Source organism: Vidua chalybeata, chromosome 14 (assembly GCF_026979565.1).
Source record: "Vidua chalybeata isolate OUT-0048 chromosome 14, bVidCha1 merged haplotype, whole genome shotgun sequence".
Classification (NCBI taxonomy): Eukaryota; Metazoa; Chordata; class Aves; order Passeriformes; family Viduidae; genus Vidua; species Vidua chalybeata.
The window spans coordinates 10,095,993-10,110,818 of NC_071543.1; the positions used below are offsets into that span (position 1 = coordinate 10,095,993).

Sequence of the window (14,826 nt, forward strand, 5' to 3'; positions counted from 1 at the left end):
ACATTCCTATAACTCCCAAAACCATTGTTGTCACACAATGCAATAAAATACCTTCTCATTAAAACTAAAACCATCAAATAATGGCAACAGTACTGAACTTGATAATAACTTTTCCCTGTGGGGAAATTACATCTAAACATGTAAACACCAAATCATTCTTTGATGACTTAGTATGCTGCTGCTGAAACTACTTCGAAGTTCACTTTTGTGTGATGTCAAATCAGAGACAAACTGTTTACATTCTTTCACAATCCACTGAGCAGATGAGCTAAGATAAATGCCAAATGAAGAGGGAAATGCAACTAGTGATTTATCTTAGTTGTGTTTGAACTGATTAATGCAAGAAATAATTATCTAGAGCTGGGACTTTGGACTTAGCAAGCATGTGACATATGACTGCATACATGGTTTTCTATTCATAATTCCTTTGTGCTGGAATATTAGCTCTGGCACACAGGTACTATGTAAGTCTGATACAGTAAGAAGAAAAATGGCAAGTTTAAGGCAATGCTTGCCTATTCCCTGCATGTTTCCATAGGTATGCCCTGACAAGAGAAAAAAGACAGAGAGGAGCAAAGAGGAATGCTGTGGTTAACAAACATGTCCCTTTAACTGATCACTTTGGTCATTAATTATCCCCACATCCTGTTGATGATGTCTGAGAGTTCTTATATATGTGGGCAACTCAACATGACCATCCAAATCTTAGCAGAGTAAGCTTATTAAATGTTTTATATTGCAGTAGAAGCTTAAAAAATATATTCTTCACATGTCAAAGGCAGGTATATTTATTTAAGGATCCTCTGACCTTGAACTCATGCAAACTCTCAGAGATGCAGCAGCAGAACAGAGAGCAATGGACAAGGTGCCCCAGTCTGCTTTCCACACTAGAATCAAGAATGAGGAATCCTGAGGGAGAGTTCCAGAAATAGCTTCTTTGATTCTTAACAGTCTTCAAACCCCAAGTTTACATAGGGGTTCAGAATTTCTCTGACATGATTATCATTAACCACAGACACACTTTCATTTTAACATCCTTGGTATCTGGGGTACACAACCCAAACAAGGTGTGGACCATGTTGGTAAGAGCCTGATTTACCAAATTCAGGTTTTACCTTCAAACTTTCATATTGTCTCATTATCAATGCACTAATACTGTTAACCCCTCACAATAAACCAGCAGGAAGTTTATATCTGCTATGGGATAACTGCCTGCCAATTTCACTAACAGCCACACCTATAGCTCTGGCACACTGCAGGTACTGCCCACCCACTGATAAGTAGTGACTGTTTGCAAATGTTGGCTTCCTACACTTCCTGCATCACCAGCACCCAGCCAACCCTCCCCAGAGGCTCCAGCCACCTGGAGCTTCTCTGCACCCAGGCCAGAGGAGAGGGGCAGAAGGACAAACTGTAAGCTGCAGAGCTGCTGGGACATCGGCATGGGCTGCCTGGCTCTCCAACACTGGACAGACTGCCAGGGAGCTGATACAATGAACCCTTTGTGTGTGTGACCACAGGCTCATTACAGGCTAAAGTTCCAAAAGTGATTTTGTTACCAGAGCGCAATAAGTCATCCCATTTTCTGTGGGATATGTGTAATTCAAGAGGTGTAATGATAAAGAGCCATGCTGAAGAATATCCAGCTTTTAGATCAATGACTGAATGATGAGCTGTGAGCCCAGGAATATCTGCTTTACAAGTTGTACTCTGCCTTTCTGCATTAGTGGACTTAGAAAGCACTACAAGACTCCAAATTACACTGCCAGTGATATTGTCACAGCTCAGCTTGCAAAATATGCAAAATCCATAGATTTTTTTTTTTTTGTATTTTCACACTTTACATACTCTTATCTTGAGACTCCAGTAATTGACCTTGATGTGGCATTTTCAAGGAAGGCAATGGAAGACAAAATGTTGCTTAATTAATTTATTATTTTTTTATCGTGCCATCATTCTTCAGAGCAGGCAAGCAGGAATTTTCAATGCAATGGTTCCAGTACAGGCTGGGAGTAAGGTCCGTTAGATCAGCTTGTCTTCATTCTTCAAATCAATCCCAGCAGCAAGCGTCTTACACACCTCTACTTCTGCACTAACATTTTGCCATTTGGTGATACTGTGGGGTTAAAGAAACAATTATCCTTTTCCCTGTTTTTGTCAGTTTCTCCGTTGTTCAAAGCTACTGCTGAAACAGAGATTTTGTGCGGGGTCTTTTTGTCTTTCCTTGTCAATGATAATCAGAAAAAACCAAACAGGATTCTTTAGAGCTATATGCTCTGATGGGAGAGAAATACACATTGAATAAGTGAAACATACTGTCAAGCAAATAACTGATCTGCTGCCTACCAAATGCTGCTCCAATCACATTACTCCAGGCATTGCTTCCAGCACCATTTCTAACAAAGCCCCCTCTTCACAGGCATTATGCAGAAGAGTTTAATTAGTCTTTCTGCCTTTCATTATTCACCAGCAGGTTTCATGAACATACACAGAACCAACAAGTTAAGCCCTGACCAGAAGCTATCCAGGCCAGTTGGGTTTGGAAATGGAACCTAAATCTACAGTTGGCTCTTGCCTGTGTTGCCAAGTGGTAAGAAAAGCAAACAACTCTGAGTGAAACAATGCTGATTTCTGTGAGCTGAAAACAAGCAAAGCTCTCCATAATGGTGTGATCCTCCACATTCACTGATCTTCATTAAATCTGGGACATTTTATAGCTCAGGATGATGCAATGACACTGAGTTTAGCTATGAAAAAAACAAAAAGTTGCAAGATGTATTTGACAATCACTGCCTAAGAATGTTTCTCATTTCAGTTGTCCAGATGAATGGAAACAGCCAATATTAGCTAATGTTTAGGATTCTTACTTGCCTAAACAGCTCTTACCAAATGGAAATCATCTGAATAATGTGAAATCATGCCTTCTCTGTACCTTTATTTTTTGTGTGAGAATTTAGAAAATGTCTACAGAAAAAGAACAGGAGCAATCATGAAACAATTACTGTTAAAAAAAAAAAAGGGAATTTAGAATGATTAAGATTAATTCTTACGTGGGCATGATACTAAAGCAAATTAATAAAAAAAAATATTCCCAAAAGTCATTTCTTAAGTGCAGAAAAAGTAAAGCACTCAATTGTTTAACCCTCAGAGCAGATAATAAAGTTGTGCCTTGTCACATGAATTCCATGGAACTGGTTAATACAGAGGAAAAGACCTGTTGGATGTTTTATTTCTTTTGCTTTTGTACACTTCCAGCTCTCCCAATGGATGTCTGTAGTATTTATTTAGAAAACCAAGAATAAATACATTTTTGTAAGATCCAATTACCACTGATATTTTTCTAGCTACGTATTTGCTGGATAATGTACTACACCCTTGAAAACCTCGTATTTACTGTTCAGTTAAACAACTTCCTGCTGCTATCCAGCTGTTACCATAGTGGTGACACAGGCATTTCCTTTAATGTAGCTGGGACAAAGCCTTCAGAGTACTTCTTTATTCAGGCAGGAAGCACAGTAGGTGACTTAAGACTGTGCTGTGACATATCCTGCCTTTGCAGGCATCATTCTTCCTTCTTTTCAAAATTTTATTTTATTCCATTATTCAGAAAGGTAAATGTCAACCTGTTGAAATAACAGAAAGAAACACAAAATTGTCCTGGCTTTTAACAAGGTTCTCTGACTTATTTATACGAATCTTAGGATGCCCAAAATGCTTTTTCTAGCACACAAAAGCCTCATGAAAAGATGAAGAATAAACTATAAAGGCTGTTTTATAGAACTGAAATATAAGTCTTATTTTTTAACCTAGGAATTCCTCACAATTCAGCTAACATCAGGTGGTACTGAGAAAGACATTTCTCTATCTCACAAAAGCAAGGATAAGTCAAAACTGGATATGACTTTATAGTCTGGAACAGACTACTCTGTGTCAAAAATATATTATTCTGAGAAGGAATTGATACATACTTATTTTAAAAATATTTTGCTTTGCCTACATTACTTTATGCAATACAAAATGCAATGTCTATGTTTTACAGCTTATATGTCATATATATAATGCATGTTAATTAAGGAGAATATATTTTATATAAATCCTACCACTAAATGTTTTTTATAGTACCATAGAAATACTGTGGAATCAGACTCTTCTCAGAGTAGATTTTAAAACTGGTTCTGTCATGTGTATTTCTGCATTGCATGGACTATTTTATTTTCAGCCTATCCCAGTCTGTTATTAATATACTTCAATAAAGAAGTGGTTTAAATTCCTTAAGTAAACTTGGGATTTAACCCAAGTTTAACCCAACTGTTGGTCCTGCAATGACTTGATGGCTTTATTCTACTGCATTTCTCCATTTCTGTCTCTTCCTCCTCATCATGAAGGCAAAATCTCACATTTTACATTCAGACCTTACATAGCTATTCCTACATACATCCTTGCACCTAATACATTTTGCTAGATTCTTGTTTTCTGTCTATGTGATTCTTAGGCTGATCTTCTAAATAGACTTCTTGCATTTGCTTATAACACCTTCTCATGTTATACCTTAGGCCTGCAATTCTGTGCCTCTTATCATCCACACATATATTTCCAATATATTTATTGAATTTTTATTTTTAAAATAATCTATCAGAAATAAAGTATTTCTATCACACTGCATATGGTATGCCTGGAATGTGGTCTGTATCTAATTTAAAATATGAGAAGCAGAGAATCTGCCTCCTTTACTCCTTGTGTTAGTGCAGAGTTTAGGGGCTGTAAGGGATCCCCTTGTAGTAGGCATTGTTCATAAGCAGCACTCTGCACAATATACAGCTTGCAGGAACTGGCTGAGAATGGTAATTGAAACACTATTCCCAATCTCAGGCAGAGTTATGTAGACTTGCTGAAATGCTAGACTTTCTGATCAGAGCTATTTTGCAAGTGGAAATCTGTTACACCAATATATATATATATATATATATAACGTGCAAGCTGCACATTTCAGTTCAGAGCGGAGAACAGAGCAGAAGGCAGCAAACACAGCAGCGCTGGTACCGATACCGCCACAGGGGCACTGAGGCCTCACCTTTAGATTTTATTTCAATTTCCCCGTTTGCTGAAGTTTCATCGTATTTGTGAAACAATTTACACTAGTGTAGAGGAGGAAGTGTGTACGAGACTGAGAACGTAGGTGACTTGAGAGGAAAGAGAAATGTCTGGAAAGACTAAAAACATGTGCTACCCAACCAAATGGAGTATTTTAACCCTAATATCCAAATTAGCAACTGAAGGGAACATAGAGCAACTTGCGGAAAATTAACGGAGACAAGCGACGTAATAAAATAGGCACACGCATTAGGGGTGACACGTGGAATACAACATCCATACAACTGTTTGTCCTAAGTGTTTGTATCGGAACGAGCATTTAGACATGTCACAGTTTTATACAAATCCTTTTTTAACCGCTTATTTATTCAAACGATTTATTGTTCTCGCCATTTCTCCGAGCAGACATCCCGCTCCTCTGCCGCACTCGGGGCCGGCGGCGCCCCACGCACACGCGCGGGACACCGCGCCCTGCAACGCACGTGTGCACCCACACCCCGCTGCACTCACGCACACGCCACACGCGGGGCACCCCGCCCCTGGCGCGCACACCGCGGCTCTAACGCGTGAACACACACCACCACACTGCTCCAATCCACGTACACACACACCACACTGCTCCAATCCACACACACACACACCACACTGCTCCAATCCACACACACACACCACACTGCTCCAATCCACGTACACACACACCACACTGCTCCAATCCACGCACACACCACACTGCTCCAATCCACACACACACCACACTGCTCCAATCCACACACACACACACCACACTGCTCTAATCCACACACACACACCACACTGCTCCAATCCACACACACACACACCACACTGCTCTAATCCACACACACACACACACACACACCACACTGCTCTAATCCACACACACACCACACTGCTCCAATCCACGCACACACACACCATACTGCTCCAATCCACACACACACCACACTGCTCTAATCCACGTACACACACACCACACTGCTCCAATCCACACACACACCACACTGCTCCAATCCACACACACACCACACTGCTCCAATCCACACACACACACCACACTGCTCTAATCCATGCACACACACCATACTGCTCTAATCCACACACACACACACACACACACCACACTGCTCTAATCCATGCACACACACCACACTGCTCCAATCCACACACACACCACACTGCTCTAATCCACACACACACACACCACACTGCTCCAATCCACGCACACACCACACTGCTCTAATCCATGCACACACACCACACTGCTCTAATCCACACACACACACACACACCACACTGCTCCAATCCACGCACACACACCACACTGCTCCAATCCACGCACACACACCACACTGCTCCAATCCACACACACACACCACACTGCTCCAATCCACACACACACCACACTGCTCCAATCCACACACACACCACACTGCTCCAATCCACACACACACCACACTGCTCTAATCCACACACACACACACACACACACCACACTGCTCTAATCCACACACACACACACACACCACACTGCTCCAATCCACATACACACACCACACTGCTCCAATCCACGCACACACCACACTGCTCCAATCCACGCACACACACCACACTGCTCTAATCCACACACACACACACACACACCACACTGCTCTAATCCACACACACACACACACACCACACTGCTCCAATCCACACACACACACCACACTGCTCCAATCCACACACACACCACACTGCTCCAATCCACGCACACACACCACCACACTGCTCCAATCCACACACACACACCACACTGCTCCAATCCACACACACACACCACACTGCTCTCACACCACCACTGCTCCAATCCATGCACACACACACACACCACACTGCTCTAACGTGTGCACACACACACCACACTGCTCTCACACCACACTGCTCTCACACCACACTGCTCTAATCCACGCACACACACCACACTGCTCTCACACCACACTGCTCTCACACCACACTGCTCTAATCCACACACACACCACCACACTGCTCTCACACCACCACTGCTCCAATCCATGCACACACACACACACCACACTGCTCTAACGTGTGCACACACACACCACACTGCTCTCACACCACACTGCTCTCACACCACACTGCTCTAATCCACGCACGCACACACCACCACGCGGCTTTAACGCGCATGCGCACACTCACATCCCCACGCGGCTCTAACGCGCACACGTGCACACACACCCACAGACACCACCACGCGGCTCTAACACACGCGCACGCGCGCACACACACACACACACTCACATCCCCACGCGGCTCTAACGCACGCACACACACACACCCCCACCCCCCCACGCGGCTCTAACGAACGCACGCACACACACACACACATACACACACATACACACACACACACACACACGCGGCTCTAACGCACGCACACACACACACACATACACACACACACGCGGCTCTAACGCACGCACACACACATACACACACACACACACACACACACACACACGCGCGGCTCTAACGCACGCACGCACACACACATACACACACACACACACACACACACACACACACGCGCGGCTCTAACGCACGCGCACACACACACACACACATACACACACATACACACACACACACACGCGGCTCTAACGCACGCGCACACACACACACGCACACACGCGCACATACACACCACCACGCGGCTCTAACGCACGCGCACACACATCACCACGCGGCTCCAGCGCGCGCACACAGCGCCCTACGCCCCCGGGCCTTCAGCGCACGCGCGCAAGGCGCCGCGCCCCGCCCCGCCCCGCGGTTCTAACGCACACGCTCGGTGGTGGCACCGCCCCGCGGCCCCCGCGCGCAGGCGCAGTCCGCCCCGCCGCCTCCCCGCTCGGCGCGGCCGCGTCCCGCGGTTTCTCGCGGCCCGTCCGTCCCCTCTGACCCGGCGCCGCCGCTGCTCCATCCGGGCCCTCGGCGCTGCACGGGGAAGATGGCGGCGCTGCTCCCGGCCGAGTGGATAAAGAACTGGGAGAAAGGCGGCAAGAGCGAGTTGTGAGTGCGGGGCCTCGCCGTGGGGAGGGGTGGGCGCCGCGGCCTGCGAAAGCGGGGCGCGGGCGGCCGGGCCTCGCCGGCCCGGGGAGGCTGGGGGGCGGCGGAGAGGACGTCGGTCGAGGCTGCGTCCTTGCTGCTGGGCGTGGGGTCGAAGCCGTGGTCGGGAGGAGGGCCTGGGCCGCCCTCCCGTCCGGTTCGGCCGGGTGCTGCCGCGCTCCGCCGACGCTCGGCCGCCGTAGCTGGGCCCAGCTTTCCCGGCGCCCCGAGCGCCCCCTTCCAGCCTCTGGACCAGATTTGTCGGGGGTCGGGCTCATCTTTAGCCGCCCCCCGTGGTAATACGGACCCTGAAGCGTTCTTGTGTCGCCGGCTCTCCAGTACTGACCTTTCTGGCAGAGGCCTCAGCCCCCGTTCCCACTTTTTTACCGATTCCGATGGGACTGGCCCTGTATTCTTTGATCCAGGCAGAATGTGATCGGGTATTCACGCTTGTTCTATTCTACAAAGTACCGTTTGTGCACGGAGGGGTCCGGTTGCAACCTCTCAAAGTAATCCAGGTGTGCCAGGAGCCTTCCACTCTGGGCCTGTGTCTGTTTTAAGCCATCTTAATGTGGCAGGTTCACTAAATGTTGTGTTTCAGGAGTACAGCTCGTCAAGGGGTGCTTCACCAGTTTGGCCATTTCATGTTTCTCTGTTAGTTTAAACTGGGGTGTTCTCTTCACTAGCTATATGTTTTTATGTGCTCTTATTTTAATTCTTCCATGTGCTTTTTTTTTTCTGTTGTAAGTAACAACAAAATTTAAATTTTTGCAGTTTTAAGTATGAATGTTGCAGGGATCACTTAGAGAAACGCTTCTTGATAATCACTCATTTTATTATTTTCTTTTGTTTGGGTTTTCTGAAAGGTTGTGCAGCTTTGGCATTGAAGCTTCTTTGTGCATGAGGGGAAATGGCAGTGGGCTGGAGATTAGAGAATGTAGAGAATCCCTGCATAAAACACTGTTCTTTCCAGAGCCACCATTTTGTAGTGAAGGGGGCCCCCTTTATAGCCATGTAATTTTTGGTTTGAATTATGCTGGAACCATTATTTGTGTTAATACACAAGCTGAACGTGTTGAGAGGCTGTGTGGAGTTTGCAGGAGAACAGACATTTCATAGCTGATCACGTAATGGCAGCTGCACTCTTCTCCCTGGGTTCTCAGCTTTCTGAGCTTTGTAAGAGGCAACCTACATGGCTTTTGACCATGATAAAACCTTCTAGGAGTCTTCTCTCCCCTCAGAGCAGTACTTCTTAAACAGGATGGGAAGAGAGTGTTCATCTGCTGTGGGACCAATAAAACAAAATGATTAGCTAGATTCCTGTATTTGTGGTACCTGCACTTCATTTGGAAGACTGCTTAAATTATGTTCCAGGCGTGACTTAAAGAGCAGTTTGAAGATGAGGCCATATGTTTTAAAAGAAATGTAATTGTGTCTGGATAACAGTTGTCAGGTTTTGCAGTGGTAGCTTTATAAATTTGAGAAATATGCATGAACTTATTTTCTAGAATCTAAAGTATATGCCTGTAGACAATATTTAGAGAACTTTTTAGGAAGACAGCTTTATTAGGAGAGTCTTCAGTGTGTAACTTTTTGTTTCTTTTTCCAAAACTTCCTATCTCCTGATTAACTAGAGGAATACAGAGTTAGGATGCTATCATTTCAGAATGAAACACATGAAATGTTTTTAAGCATTAAAGTAAAAAGGGAATAAATGCAATAACACTACTTATTTTTATTGAATTATTTGTCTAATACCAGTATGCCCAAGAATAAAAATTATGTCTAGGTGTAAGTTTACTCTTGGTCTTTGTGGTTGAAAGTGAGGACAAATCATTAAAATGATGTTAGAAAAGTGGGGAGGGGAAGGATGCTGCAGAATGGCAAAACTGACATTACTAGCAAATAGAAGAATTACAAAAATTTAGGTTTTTGGTAGGCATTTTAGGGGAATAAAAACCCTTCATAATTACTAGAAAAGATTCGTTCTTATGGAAAAATATTTACTTGCTGGAGCATGAAATGGCTTACAGGATCTGGCTAGATCAGTTAAGATAGTATTTTGGCAGTTAGTAGTTACCTAAATGAGAACACATTTCCATGTTTTGGGGGATTATGAAACAATATTGAGAGAAGAAAATGGTTTGTTTTAATTTGACATTTCAACTTCTACTAGGATTTATTAATCTACTGTTAATCTACTAGGATTAATAATGGATGCCTAAGATAATTATTCTATACTTTTTGTTTTGCGGGGGTTTGTGGTTTTGTGAGTTTTTGGTATTTTTTTTAATGGTGTGATATTTTTGATTATGTGATCACCTTGTCATGATTTAACAGTGCTATTTGGAAATCAGAAGGTAAGTATTTTCTATGTCTTAAGTGTCATAATGTTAATTAGTAATGCAGCAGTGACCATTCGCTTCCAAGACATTGTTCAGAGACATTGGTCAAAACTGTACAGGCTTTGGATTGAATTAATGAAACTACTGATTGTAATAGTATCTAATAAAAATACATAAATGTGGTAGTTTCAAGTGTATGTACCTGACAATACTACATTGGTCAGGCTGTGGTTATCTTACATGTCACTTTTTTGTTCAGATCTGTCTCTAAGTACACTTTACTAAATTATGTTCATTTATTTGCTACTGCCAGATACTGGTGTGCAAATGAAGTTGGAGTCTAAGGGTGACTACTTATGCTGCTCAGTGTGGACTCCTTGTAGACCTACTTGTGTGTGCTGTCTTTGTAGGAAAATTGTTCCCACAACAAGATGCTGGTCTATGACTGCAGCCCACATGGACATTTATAACACACATAGTAACTGGTACCTTACCTTGTTTTGTGAGAGATTCAACACATCAAGGAGGCTTTAGCATGGATGGAGAGCTTTAATAAAGTACCTGCCTGGCAGTTCATGCAGTGTGTTAAGCCTCAAGATAAGCTGAAGAAGCTTACATTCTGTGAATGTGAAATTTTGAGACTCCATCTTTCAGGCACTTGCAGCTTGTTCGTTACTTTAACTCCACACTGTGACATTGCTCATGCTAGTGGAGGGCTGAGAAGCAGCAAAAGAGTTTGGTGTAGTTGTGCCATCCTGACTGCAAAATGCAATTGATTGTACTTTACCTCAACTAAAGAACTACCTGCATCAGTTGAGTTATGCATATACTTAAATGCTTGCAGGCACATGCACTTGGTGATAATTACTGCTTTAATCCCTGTGTGGGAGTGAAATGGAGGTTATGGGACGTGGTGTACGAGTGGGGAGGTCTCAGTTCCGGTGCTGCCTCTGCCATGCAGACTTGTTCACACTGCTTCAGAATTTGTGTTCTAAGCAAATCTATCCCATCATAGTCCAAAATAAATTTAATTTTGAAACTGTGGTTTTCAAAAATGATTGTGTGGTTTTTTAAAAGTATTTTTGACAGTTTTACTTTCAGATGAAGAGATGCAGGTTTTAGTAGAGCAGGGGAAGTTCTCCATCCTAAGCTTGCAGCAATGAGCTACCAGGTCAGAGTAATAAGTCAAATGAACACTTACCAGATTGTGTCTTGTGAAGGTGCAACTGTTTGATTTTAATTTCATGCACTCAGCTGAAACTGGATGAACTAATCACTCAGCTTGTTGTTACTGGCAAGGAGGGCTTCTGCCTTGTCTTCAGTCACCAGGGTGTCTCTGTGGCCTCCTGTTAAGTGCTTCAACTTGCAGAAGTAGCTGAAGACTTGGGTTTTGACCAGTTTTCTGCCAGGTTTGCACTGGTGTAACTGATGGGAAGACTAAAACTGCTGCTGAGAAGGGAGGAAGTGTTTGTCAATGTGTCCCATTTCTGCAGCAACAAGCCATTAACTCAGTGCAGCTGTACTGCCTGGCAGCACCTACAGGAAAGGTGGTCTTGCTTTTTGAGAGAATGCCTCTAGAAAATAATAGAATCATAAAAAGAAATACTTTTGCCTTCCTTTTTTTCTCCAATTTAATAATTCAGGGGGTTCTAATTGCAAATAATAAGCATGTTGTTTTGCAGATCATCTTAGAGTTTTTTACTATATTGATGAAGTGCATACGTGTCTTAGAGTAATGTGGTGTTGTTAATACTATTTTGATACTGCTGGAAAGGGAATGGGAAGGGGTTGAAACTCTGATTTTGTATTAGGATGTACTTAAGAGAACTCATCAGTCCAAGCTGACAGGGTTGTTGCTCTTGTAACCTGGTTGACGATACCATCTTAGGACATAGGGGCCGAAGTGTCTACCTCAGAAAATTTTTTTTTTTTGGCATCTGATGTTTCAATTTACTGTTATTTGTATGCAGAATTCAGAAATGTGTGCTTATAGGGTACCTTCTTTATGAAGTAGTAATTAAAATTTAATAAAATTAATTTTTATTAAATTGATACACTCTTTGGGGACAGCTGGGGGAAAAATCTGTTCTTTAAAGAAAATATTTACTTACCATTAATGAAAAATAAAATACCTATTTCCCTGTTTTGCTCTCTCTATTCTGGTTATTTCCAAATATATTGCATTCTCTTCAGTAGTGTTTAGGACATCTTAGCCATACCTTTGCTTTTTGCTGAAGTTCTATGTTTCTGCTGATTGTTATGTGTGAAACTCCCTAGTTTCTAGTTGTCTGAAGGGTGTGTATACCTTATATTTGTTAATTATAATTCTTTGATGCTGGAACAGCTGTTTAGTCCTGCTAGAGGAGTGGTAATCTATATAGGATGCAAATAGAATGAGTAATGGATTGCTACAGAACTATTTTTTACTGTTATTTTTCATGATAAGTCTCAGTAAAAATTGCACATATCTGCCTTACTTGAGACAGCTTAAAATGGCTCCCACAGCAAACTGTAGTCTTGCCATCTTATGTAGGACTGAGACACAGCTCTGGTACCCTCCTCGGTTCCTGCATGTGAAAGATACTTGAAAAATATGTGAACTTTTGGTTGAAAATGTGCAAATGTGACAAAAGTTCTTAAAATATTCCCTGGTGTCTGTTATGATAAAGATAAATCACTACTTTCTTAAATACTGTCACTTTTAAATATGAAACTGCTTTTGAAACCTCTTGCTGGGGTGACAGTAGTGGTAGAGAAGAGGGAAGATCCTTACATCTTGGAAACATGTCCATTTCGAAGCTGTCAGTGTAGTGAAGAAGCCTGCTCTTTGAGCATTTATTTTCTAACACAGAGAACTATTAATTGAGCTCATGTAACAGTCTGCACAGTACTTGGAGTGCTTCTTGCATATGGCTGTTTGGTTGAGGGAGCCCTGGGAGCAGCCAGAGACAATGCAACATGACAGATTTTTGCTTCCTAGAGTGGATTTTTTTAGGGACTGGAACAAAGTAAAATTCTGTCTTACTCTTGGTGAAATATTGCATGAGGAAATCATGCACATAATTTAATGTTAAAAGTTTTTTACAAGCAGGAGTTTGAAAACAACCATAGTTACAGTAATTCTATGAGAAGCATTTCCTCATTGGATAATGACAGTAGGACTTCCATGCTCCCACATTGCCTCATGTTCTTACTTTTCTCAAGGAAGTATAATTTTAGGAAGAATATTTATATGTGTATGAGATCTACTGGGAATCTTGTGTTTCTTTGCTGTAAGTTCTCTGAATTAGGGTTTTCTTTGGAGAAATTAAAATGTCATCATCCATTTAAACTGGCCAAATCTAAAGCTCTTTTAGCCAGAGCATCAATGAAAAAAGAACCCCAAAACATTTGTATGCTAATATCTAATGATTTTTTTAAAAATTTGTTTTATTTTAGTGTGCAGCTGTGTCGTGCTCTCAGTGAAAACAAAAATCATGATGTGGGTTTCAGAGGTAAGTTGTGTGGTTTGTTTGTTGGTTTTAGTTAAATTGAAAACAAGCCTGGAAACAGTTGATATACCTTTCATGTATAAAGATGATACCTTTGCATGTATGTGCTTGGAATGTTCATGTATGGTGACCATTAGTGTGTGCTAAAGGTGAATACTACAAATACAAACATTCACTGCAAGGATTGCATTCAGACATCCAGGGATTTTTTTTTTTTTTTTTGTAGTGGGTCATGGCAGCATCATCCAGTGTTTGATCTGTGCTGTAGAAAATGGAATTCCATTTTGCAAACTCAACATAAAACTAGCTTTTATTTTAAAAGTTAAATATATGAACCCTAAGGTGTGAAAGTGTGAAATTATCCTATCTGTGTAAAAAATAAATTGTTTTAATTCACCCACAGTGGTTTGTAGTCACCACATTACTGACTACATTATTTAAGGCATTAAGATCTGTATAACTTGTTATTAAATATAGTTTATTGAGCAAACCACGTGGTAAAAGTGCAAGGTGAAAGCATGGGGTTTTGTTATTTTTCATACAGTAAAACTACAACATTTTTGTGTATTATTTAAGAACCCTACAGATTTTACAACCACCATGTTTACAATGCAAGGTTTTTCTCAAGTGGAATACCTCTGTTTAGTGCTTCAGCTTATTACAAGCATTTTTAAGGTTGCATTCTTGAGTTACAGGAGACTTTCCTTAAAAAATGAAAAATAATCCTTATCAAGCATCTTTTCTACAATTACATTTTACTTTCTTCTAGAGAAATAGTT

At 42.2% G+C, this 14,826-nt stretch overlaps 1 protein-coding gene across 4 annotated transcripts in view; it reads left to right on the forward strand.

Moving 5' to 3' along the window:
- Positions 1 to 8,035: 8,035 nt before the first annotated feature.
- THOC2 (THO complex subunit 2) overlaps positions 8,036 to 14,826 on the forward strand; it is a 48,979-nt gene continuing 42,188 nt past the window's right edge. For 2 of the 4 annotated variants that reach the window (XR_008433361.1, XR_008433360.1), the window contains exons 1-2: positions 8,036 to 8,175; positions 13,995 to 14,050. Coding sequence is in view for 2 of the 4 variants with exons in the window: in XM_053955428.1 (XP_053811403.1) it covers positions 8,114 to 8,175; positions 13,995 to 14,050 (118 nt within the window). In the remaining 2 variants the exon portion in view is untranslated. The remainder of the gene's footprint in view (positions 8,176 to 13,994; positions 14,051 to 14,826) is intronic. The other 2 variants (XM_053955428.1, XM_053955429.1) reach the window with 1 other exon arrangement.